The sequence below is a fragment of the Poecilia mexicana genome, unplaced genomic scaffold (genome assembly GCF_051168715.1).
Source record: "Poecilia mexicana isolate PSO_F unplaced genomic scaffold, ASM5116871v1 scaffold_16, whole genome shotgun sequence".
NCBI lineage: Eukaryota > Metazoa > Chordata > Actinopteri > Cyprinodontiformes > Poeciliidae > Poecilia > Poecilia mexicana.
In genome coordinates, this window is record NW_028263385.1 from 30,466,078 (window position 1) to 30,476,759 (window position 10,682).

The 10,682-nt window shown below is 38.2% G+C and overlaps 1 protein-coding gene across 1 annotated transcript; it reads left to right on the top strand.

Annotated features, from left to right (window-relative positions):
* Positions 1–7,043: 7,043 nt before the first annotated feature.
* On the top strand, positions 7,044–8,498 carry LOC148155181 (uncharacterized). Its single transcript, XM_088013706.1, has 2 exons — positions 7,044–7,668; positions 7,753–8,498. The coding sequence occupies exons 1-2, from the start codon at positions 7,044–7,046 to the stop codon at positions 8,496–8,498; spliced, it is 1,371 nt and encodes a 456-aa protein (XP_087869832.1).
* The last annotated feature ends 2,184 nt before the right edge of the window (positions 8,499–10,682 follow it).

The following is a 10,682-nucleotide window of genomic DNA, read 5'->3' on the forward strand; positions in this document are numbered from 1 at the left end:
ACTACTTCAGTGTAAGGTCTTGCATCGTACTTACTGGACTAAGGCCAGGCTTTCAAAAATATACCCAGACGTTAGTCCGGAATGCGATCGTTGCCATCAAACACCGGCCTCACTGATCCATATGTTTTGGTCATGCCCATCACTAAAGCATTATTGGACAAACATTTTTGCAGCCTTGTCTGAAGTAGCTCATATGTCCATCCAGCCTGATCCACTAACTGCATTGTTTGGTGTACTTTCTGAGACGGTTTCTTTGTCAAGACTTGAGGCTGATCTGGTTTCATTTCTCACTTTGTTGGCGAGGCGTAGAATATTGCTGTGCTGGAAATCAGCTTTGCCTCCCTCATTTGAAATCTGGATTAAAGATGCTTTACACTTTAGTAAACTTGATAAGATTAAATTTACCCTACGAGGTTCCACAACCAAATTTTTAAAGATTTGGCAGCCGTTTTTTGATTTTGTTCAGACATTACCGTCCCGTATGGTGCCCAACTAAATTTTTGCTTTTGCCTGACCCTTTTTTATTTACATTATCATATTATTTATCAAATTATTTATTTTGTCATTAATACCCATTGATGTACCTTTTTCTTAAATCCTTCCCCCCCCCCTTTTTTTTTTTTTTCCTTTCTTTCACTATTAAGACCTAGATTTATATCATTGTACTTTGCACACAAGACTAATGTATTTTTTATTTCTTCTTCTAACGTATCTACTTTCTGTTTTTTCTTGTTTTCTTTTCTTAGTCCTCTGGATTTTATTTGGGAAGGCTTATTCATGTGTTCTGTACGACTTTTGTTCGGTTCTGTTATGGAAAAAAAAAAAAAGTCTTCATATCTTGTTCATATACTTTTGTACATTTTGTATTTTGTTGTTAAAACCTAATAAATAAAAAAAAATAAATAAAATAAAATATCTCGAAATACTTATGGTTAATCACAATTACATTTTAATATCTAAATTAAGAGTTGCATTTAAGCTTTTATGTCCTGGCAGTAAGCTGTCCAAAGAGTTGCCTGAAGAATATTATGTTTTATGGCAAGTGAATTTAAAATAAATTCGGTTTAGTCTAACTATCATTAATTACATTCTACATATCTAAAAATGCATTTTGACTAGAAAAAAAACATGTGAAAATAAATATGACTAGTTATAATTAGATTTTGAATATATAACTTAAAAATGACCTATAAACCCCTCTGTTCTGCAATTAAGCTGTCCAAAGAGTCACCTGAAGACTGTTATGTTTTATTACAAACGACTTTAACATAAATGAGATTTTCTGTAACTATCTGTAATTCTTTATTATAAAAATTTATATTCTAGAAAAAAACTACATTTTTACTATTTGGAAAGATATTTAAGATATTTGAATTTAGATTCTGACTAGTAAAAATAATTCAAGATATCTTAAATTTCATTTTTACAAGTAAATATTACTGTCAAGATATCTCAAATGATATCACAACATCTCTCGTCACCAGAGAAACATCCATTATTATAAAGATATCTCAAACATAATTATGAGTACTCATTATATTTCTACATAACTGAATTAAGAATTGCATATAACTCCCTATGTAATTCCATTCATATAACCGCACTTATGTGTATTGGATGTAATCTTTCTGTCATTTCTCACTCTCTAAACTGCTGCAGATGTTAATAAAACATAATCCTCATCCCTCTCTCTCCTCCAGTTCCTTACTAGAATGAATTCTGGTATTGGTTCTTTGGGTTATCCAAACTATTCTTTAACCATCATCCATGTTGTTCAACTGTAAATATAGAAATCGACAAAATAACTAAAATCTTCCCTTAAAACTGAACTGGGTGGAAACCACTACCTGGATTGAAAGTAACCACAAGTTGTCTGACATCAACATTTCTATCAAAATTTAGTCTATTAATATTCTATTTGGTACTTCCCTTAAACTTTAACTGAATTTCACAAAAAACTACTTGTTTGGGAATTTAGCACTAAAAGGGACATCTTCTTTTATCATCTTACAAATGTATAAAATGAATCCATTAACAAATTTAAAACTCTTTTCTTTAATAGAAACATATTTGAAAAACTATTTACAAAATTAAAACTTTATAAATGTAAACAAAAATTAACAAAAAAAGAGAGCTGACCTTAAATAAAAAAACATTAATTGTCAGCAGTCCAGCTCATGTTGTTGTCTTCATCCAGTTTGGTCTCTTCATCTTCACCCTCTGTTTGGCTAGCAGCATCAACTTTTTCTGAAATATTTTAGCAATAAAAAAATGTCAAAACACAGAAAGCATTTCAAACTGAATATAGTAAAAAAATAATAATTCATAGGAGAACCAACACCATGAACAATAAAATGACTAAGAAATACAGATACACAGTTGTTACTGATTGTTAAGAATATTCTGATCAACTATGTTAAAAGATGAGCATAACATAATACCAAGCAAACATGAAAATATGTGGTATTTCACTTCACTGTCCACTTTTAAAGCTCGTCTTAAAACCCATCTATTTTACTTGGCTTTCAAGACCAGCGGGATCTAGTTTTAAATTGTATGTTTTTGTTTTTAAACCGTTTTTAATTACTTTTTTTATTATGTTGTGTTTTAATTGTACAGCACTTTGTATCAACTGTGGTTGTTTTAAAGTGCTTTATAAATAAAGTTGGTATGGTATGGTATTTAACTATAGAAATAAAGAGTAGAAACTTAAAAACACCTGCTATAAGGAAAAAAACACACCGAGTACACTTTTTGTTCAAAAAGAAAGCATAAAATGTTTCATAAATGAGCAGTGTTCTACAAGAGCACAAAAAAACTTTGCATTACAAACATTAGACATTTTGAGAAGAAAATGTATGTAATCATGCTTTCAAATTGAAAATATTACCTCTCAAATTATCAAAGAAATATCCAATAGAAGAGCTTTGCAAGAATGTGAAAGAATAGCTAGGAGATGCTGAAATGAAAGAGGAGAATATTTATATAAATCATTATTTCACATATAAATGAGTTAATGACTGTCATTATTTTGTGCAGCTAAATCTTGAGTTTAATAAATAACAGTCTTTTAGATATCTTTTATCAAAACTGAATCTCTTTTCTTTAATAACAATGAATTTGTAAAACCAGGAAAATAAAGAAAACATTTGAGAAACAAAAAATGCTTTGTGTATAAACTAAAAATACCTCATTATATACCGTTATATAATATGTTAAATAAAATTAAAATATAAAACAAACATAAAACCTACAACTGACATCAGATACTATAAATATACCTACCATCAGCGTAGAAAGCTGCTGCAATTTCCAAACTCTCTAGTTTGGAACTCAACTGTTCTATTTAGGCTGCGTACTTCGGCCTGCAAAAGCCTCGCCTGTTGCTCTGAGGCTTTTTTCTGCCTCCCCTTGTGCTCGAGTGCCTCAAAGAAAAGCTTAAAAGCCTCATGAACACTTGTTTGAATCACAGTGCGAGACATACCTGGATCAATACAATGATACTGTAAGAAAAAGAAAGAAAAATAAATGTTAAGAATATTTTACAGTGAACACTGATACTTAACTGAACAGCACCATATACAATGAAAAATTGGTAACACCTTATTTGAAGGTGGTTGAATAAGACTGTCATGACACTCATAAACATGACATAACACCTGTCATGAACATGAATAAGTCTTCATGAATATTTACGACAGTTGTCATAAAACATCATTCGGTAAATTATGACACTTTTAATACAAAGTTGACATTATTCAAAATGTCTTTGTTATGACAACTTGACATTAACCAAGAAATCATTACTGTTTAAACTTTACCTTTAATAACATAAAGTTACCTAATTTTTAAAGTGCAATCGGTAATACTTTTATAACAAATTTATATCAGTAATGATTTCTTGGTTAATGACAAGTTGTCATAACATAGACATTTTGAATAATGTCAACTTTGTATTAAAAGTGTCATAATTTACCGAATGACGCTTTATGACAACAGTCATAAATATTCATGAAGGCTTATTGATGTTCATGACATGTGTTATGTCATGTTAATGAAAGTGTCATGTCAGTCTTATTCAACCCCCTTCAAATAAAGTGTTACCGAAAAATCACATTAAACTGATACTATTCCTTAACTATAACTTTTGTCAATAAAACTTTAAGTTAAAAAAAGATCTAAAAATAAATTATAACTTAAAAGATATCTTGAAAATATAGACATCTTTTAAGAAAGCCAAATACTTGAAAAACGTGACAACTGGCTGCAATTGTAAGAAAAGGAAAATAAGTTTATTAAAAGCTACAAAAAATCACTGTCAAATGATGTGGGATAAAAACAAGGAAAAAATCTTACATGTGACTAAAACAAAACAAATAATTGTAAATTTAAAAATAATCAATTACATGAAAAATTATTTTAAAAATGTGAAAAATAAAAAATAATTGAGAAATACTTGAAGTTAAAAAATATCTACAACATACTAAGAATAATTAATATCCATTAAATTACAGTTTGAAAGATATTTTATTTTTCTTCCTTAATTAAAAATTCTCTACACTAACACCTAGGGGGAATTTAAAAAAAAGCAAATTAACATGAAAATGATGTTTTTGGACTGTGAAAGGAATCCAGAATACCCAGAAATAACCAACCACGCACAGATGTAACCTCATTGTAAACCATTTCATTTAAAATAAAAAGAATATAGTATTTAAAATTAATTTTCTATTTGCATAAATTAAACAATTACATTCATATGAAGTATTAAACTATGCAACTTCAAAAACATGAACCAAATATTAACAAAAATATAAAAATTTAAGATATACAAGTTAGAAATATTCATCAGTAACACTTTCTAACCAATTTCATCAAGCCACACTGAAATGCAACATAAACGAAGAGAGGCTCCCACTTAGTTTACAAATGTACGTAAGCGAAGAAATGCTACTACTGCACAAACCTATACAAATGTTTGTTAAAATTGTGTAGCAACCCGGAAAAATGCTAAAAAAAATTCACATAGTTTTGCCCCAAATTAACCGAATCAGTTAAAATGACTGGCTAACAGCAAGAGAACACCTTAAGCTTGTTAAAAACTACCGTGTATGGCTACTAGTGTTACCTGTGTTCGAATCCCTGATTCATTTTGAATCCCTGATTCATTTTGTTCAACAATATGTCGATGCCCCTGTTAAATAAATCCGTGTGTCCCCATCAGATAAGGTTCCCTTTGCGTATTCTTGCTGCTCTGCACCGCGCAAGCGGAAAATTACCCGCGTGCTTTCTTAGTCCTCATAAGTATTATTATTATTACTTTCATGCAAAAACGTCAAGTGTGACAACTTTGCCGAAACATATTTGAGCTTTTACAGTGTCCGTAGATCCCCAGAAAACCGCACCAAACAAGCCTGTGCTTGCTACGCGCGTGCTTTCTCAGTGCTGATAACGAGCACGCGCATATTTTGCAACCTGGGCGTTGAGAAATGGCAAAAAAACGTAGGGAGAACCGTATCTGATGGGGAAACGCGGATTAACGTAAAAGCCCTTAAGTTATTTTCCTCCCGCCGCTTTTAGTTTTATGTATACCACCATAATTTAGAGCTTTTAATTCGTGTGAACCCTCCCATATTGACCCGGAAACTAAGGTTTATTTTAAACCGCTATAAATCTGTCCTCTAATATTACGGCTGTTCGGATGTCCCTCTCACATTGCATTTTTCATTTCTTTCTTCTGTTCCCCCAGTATTACAATTGTCTTACCCCTGTCTTACGCGTGTAGCGTGATATAATGACGAAGTTTACTTTTGTAGTTCACATGTCCCCACTCCACGTAAAATTTACAGAATTCTCCGAACTAAAAATGCACTAATATGTTTTTATACTAAAGAATAATTGCCGTGATTTGAACTACTTAAAGCTAAAAAACCTAATAGAAAACCTTCCCAACAAAATATATTTTAAAATTAATTAGCAACTAGTATACTTACTGAAGCAAGTTGGGCCGCGTTCTCCACGGCCTTAAGGTCGGGATCCGTCAACTTAAACTTGGCCGGAAAATAATTTGCCATTTTCTATAAAGCATAAAATATATCAAAAAAAAATTACAAAGACGAAACACAATAAAAACTTTAGCTTATTACTAAAATTATACCGTGAAATACCTACTGGACTGTATATGCTGCACCGTACAGGAAAAGGAAATGTCTGCAAGCTAATATGGAGCTAATAGCGGAAGTTCAAGCTGGAAGACTCCGCCCCCTCCGTTCACCCATCAACGTCATGCTCATCCCCATCCTCAGCCTGGACCTCACCCTGCATGTTCAATCAGCAATCAGGCTCTGCATAAAAGGATCCACACCCAAACCGTCAGACGCTTCCCAGTGTTGAGAAAATAAATTTAAAATAAGCTAGTTTTAAAACTTAACATGTCTTGATTCAAATGGCCTAAATTGTGGTTTTGAAATTAGTAATGTATTCTGACTTTTTGACCTTTATTTTACTTGTAGTTACAGCAGATGGTTTGCTAGGATCGTTTGAACTGCCTTTTGTCTGTGGGAAAACAATACAGTGGAAGTTGTAGCTTTTCACACTCATCTGTGAAAAGCCGTAAACACGGCAGGGGTTTCTGGCTTGAGAGAGGGTCAGAGATAGCTCCTGGTTGGATGAGCAAAGATACGCCTTGTTTGAATAAATTAAAGGAAAGAAGATAAAACTTTCTACACAGAAGTAACAAATCAGATTTGCTCTTGCAACTCTCCAAAGATGTCTTTGCACGTCTTTGCTTTCTTTTCTTCTTTTCCAAGTCTGTCAGGTAAATGAATGTATGTCTCCATTGTTCTGCAGTTTCTGGTGTAAGTTTATTAAACTCTGTAATTCTGTGACGTCAACACGCATTGTTGTTTTCCTTGTGGCTTACACGTGGCTCGCCGAGAGGACCTGGGATCCAGAGGAAGAGAGAGACAAACTTTTTCCAAAGTTAGCCTATTTTAGAATTTTCTTCCTTAATACCAGCTACGTTCAAGTTGGTACGCAACCTAATGTCTGACTTTGAGTCTGATAATCCTCCCAGTTCCCCGTTCGTTTTTCGTCGGGATCCCGGTCCTTCCCCCACCTCACTCATCCGGTGCAGCGCTCGCCTGGCCTTGCGCCCGGAGCATCCGTCCCCAGCCTCAATCCTCAGGTCCAAAGGGATCTCTTTTTCTCCGGATCTCAGTTCTCCGCAAGTGGCGTCCTTAGCCGCCCCTCTGCCTCCCGATGTCGACTCTCCTTCTCTTCTTTCTCCACCGGCTCCTGCTCCTCAGCCCCCACCTCCGGTTTGCAGGAAAAGAACTCATAAATCCTCTGCTCCCCCCGCCAAACGACGCAAGGCTCGCCCTCTCTCCCCCCAAATGGACGATTGTTTTCCCGGTCCGTCTTCTGCGTCGGTGCCGTGTCCTGCACCTCTTCAGCCAGCTCCCTCAAGCTTCGGACCTTCCCTTCTCCCTTCGTCTTTGCTCGCCGTCTCTATGGACTCTCTTCAACTTTCCATTTCGTCATTATCTTCCCTGCTGCAACAGAATGTTTCCAGTGGCGTCGCATCAGCTTCAATGCCCCCCACGCCCGCAGCCGGTCTCCTTCCGCCAACGTTCACTTTCGCCAACGCCCGTCCTCTACCCTCTTCTGGTAAGCCTGTCCCCCCGTTTACCCTCTCTTTTTCCTTCTACGCGCCTTGTTGATTGTTTCTCCCGACCTTTCTCCCTGTAACAGGCTCCTCATATACGCTGCAGTATTCAAACATTTCCCCTCGTCTCCGCTCTAAGATTCTTCAAGGTCAATACGTCAATTTAGCCTCTATCCTTCTGCCATCCCCTGCCGTTGATCACAGCATAGCTTCATCGGAGCAGTTTTCCGCCATCATCAAATCTTCCGATCCCCGTCTGGTAAAGGATCTGTCCTTCGGTCAGTTCGTGGCAGCCTTTAGCATATTCAGGGACGTCATTTGTTCTGTTTATCCCGACCGCAGAATCGAATTGGACTCTTACCTGGCTTTGATCTCTGATCTTCATTTACAATACGGCCGGTCCCTTTTTTACCAATATCATAAAGCTTTTGCCACTAAAGCCGCTGCCGTTCTTTCCCGCTCAGGTCAGATTCTCAATTGGTCCATTTTTGACATGGAAATTCTCGTAATGCTCACTCAAGCCGCTTCCTGTCACCTGTGCGGTGTACCGGGTCATCAGAGTGCCTTTTGCCCCTCTCTCCCTTTCAAGACCGGACCTTCCGTTACCTTCCCTCCGCAACCGCTCCTGACAGCTGTCCCGCTCGACCGTCGAGGCAGACAGGTTGAAGCATTTAACAACATGCCTATCTGTAACAACTTTAATGAAAGCGTCTGCTCTTTTCCTAACTGTGCTTTTCTTCATATATGTAGCTTCTGCAAAGACGCCCACCCCAAATCCGTCTGCCCCCGCTGCACCTTCCCCAGAAGCAGCAGTCAACGTTTCAGGAATTAGTTTCTCGCTTTCTCTCTACCCCCATAAACGTCCCCGAATTAGCCTTCTTGTTAATCCACCACCCCGATCGTACATTTGTTAATTTTCTGATCACCGGCCTCTCTCAAGGTTTCCTTATAGGTTTACCCCAGCTCCCCGGTTCTTCTCTGGTCATCCCAAACTTGCAATCAGCATTGCACGATCCGAACGCTGTGGCTCAGTTATTACAAAAAGAAGTCTCAAAGGGCTATGTCATCGGTCCTTGTGTTTCCCTCCCCTTCCCTCTCTTTCACGTCAACCCCTTGGGAGTCGTGATCCGAAAATATTCAGGGAAGAAACGCTTAATTTTAGATCTTTCCGCTCCCCATACTGGCTCCCACATCAGTATTAATAGTCTCATTCCAAAGCTGCCTTTTTCTCTCTGTTACGCGACAGTAGACCACGCCATAGCACTGATTAAATCAGCCGGTACTGGCGCGTGGCTGGCCAAAGCTGACATCACAGACGCTTTCAAAGTCATGCCTGTGCATCCTTCTCAGTGGCATCTTCTGGGCGCAAAATGGAACACTAACTTCTATTTCTTTGTGCGTCTGACCTTCGGGTGTAGGAGTAGCCCCAGCATCTTCAATGCGTTATCCAAAGCGCTCTGCTGGATTCTGTTGAAAGTCATCAAACTTCCCTCCGTGCTTAATCTTCTCGATGATTTTTTGCTCGTTGATCCACCCTCTCCTTCTTCTCACTCTTTATCTAATCTGAAGAGTCTTTTTAGCCGCATCGGCGTCTCTCTCTCCGAGGAAAAGACCGTTGGTCCGTCTACTGAGCTGCAATTTCTCAGCATTACCTTAGACTCCGTCAAAATGGTAGCTTCGTTGCCAGCTGACAAACTGGATCGCATCCGCGACATCTCCCAAATTCCCCAAGGGCGCTCCTTCATTTCTAGGCTGCTCGACCTAGCTAATTCAGTTCCCGGTTTACAGGATCAGGTCGTTTTAGATGATGGCTGCAGCTCCGATCTTGCGTTCTGGTCCTCTTTGCTCAACTCGTGGAATGGCATCTCTTTTTTCTACGACGACGTTATTCACACATCAGATTCCATTCAGTTTTTTACCAATGCTGCCCCGTCCGCGGTTGTCGGGATTTTTTTTCCAGGGCAGCTGGCCCTCTTCGTTTCCTCAGTCCGAGTCTTCCGCGTTCTCTGAAATCATCCCCGTTGCCGTAGCTTGCTGCCTTTGGGGGAAGCGGTGGAAACGCAGGCACATTGTAGCCCTCTGTGATAATGCCGCAGTTGTCAAAGCCATTAACAAAGGCCAATCCTCCTCCAAATCAATTATGCAGTTTTTGCGACGTATTACTTGGCAGTCCGTGATTAACAACTTCATGCTTTCTGCGCGTCATGTTCCTGGTCGTTCTAATACCCTTGCCGATGCTCTGTCTCGTTTCCAATTTCAGATATTCCATCGGCTCTGTCCTACAGCTGACCTCTTCCCTACGCCTATTCCCCCCTTCGAGGACCTCGCACTGAATTAATCTCCTCATCTCTTCTACCTCTGCTTCAGTCAGCTAAACGCTACCTCTCAGGCGGCCTCGCCCCATCCACCTTCAAATCTTACACTTTTGCCTGGCACAAGTTTGCCAAATTCTGTTCTTTTCACGGGACCCCTCTTTTCCCCGTTCTAGTTAGCACCGTCGCAGCATTCATCACCCATTGTTTTGATGAACTTAATCTGTCATCATTGTATATTCTCAGTTTAGTTGCCGGAATTAACTTTTTCTCTCTGTTCCACCAGCCTTCCCCTACTCGTAGTTTGTTTTCGAATCAGGTTATCAAGCTTCTTTGAAGGGTATTCATAATACTCGCCCCACTACCCCTGATTCCAGGAAACCAATTACCTTTCCTATCCTCATCAATCTACTCAGTACCCTCAGTTGCAGTTCCTATTCCCCCTATCTTAAGAGCCTCCTTTGAGCACCTTTCTTCTAGCTTTTTACGGTCTCCTCCGTTTGGGGGAGTTCACGTCTCCTAACAACATCTTCAATACTTCTCGGGATCTGGCGGTTTCCGATCTTAGTTTCCACGCCAACTTCTTCAGTTTATCTCTTAAGCATTTAAATCTAAAGGCGCCTGTATCATCATTGTGGCCCGTAATAACGGTCCGTTCTGCCCTTATCTGGCCATGTTCAAGTTCGCTCTCTTAAGACATAAAC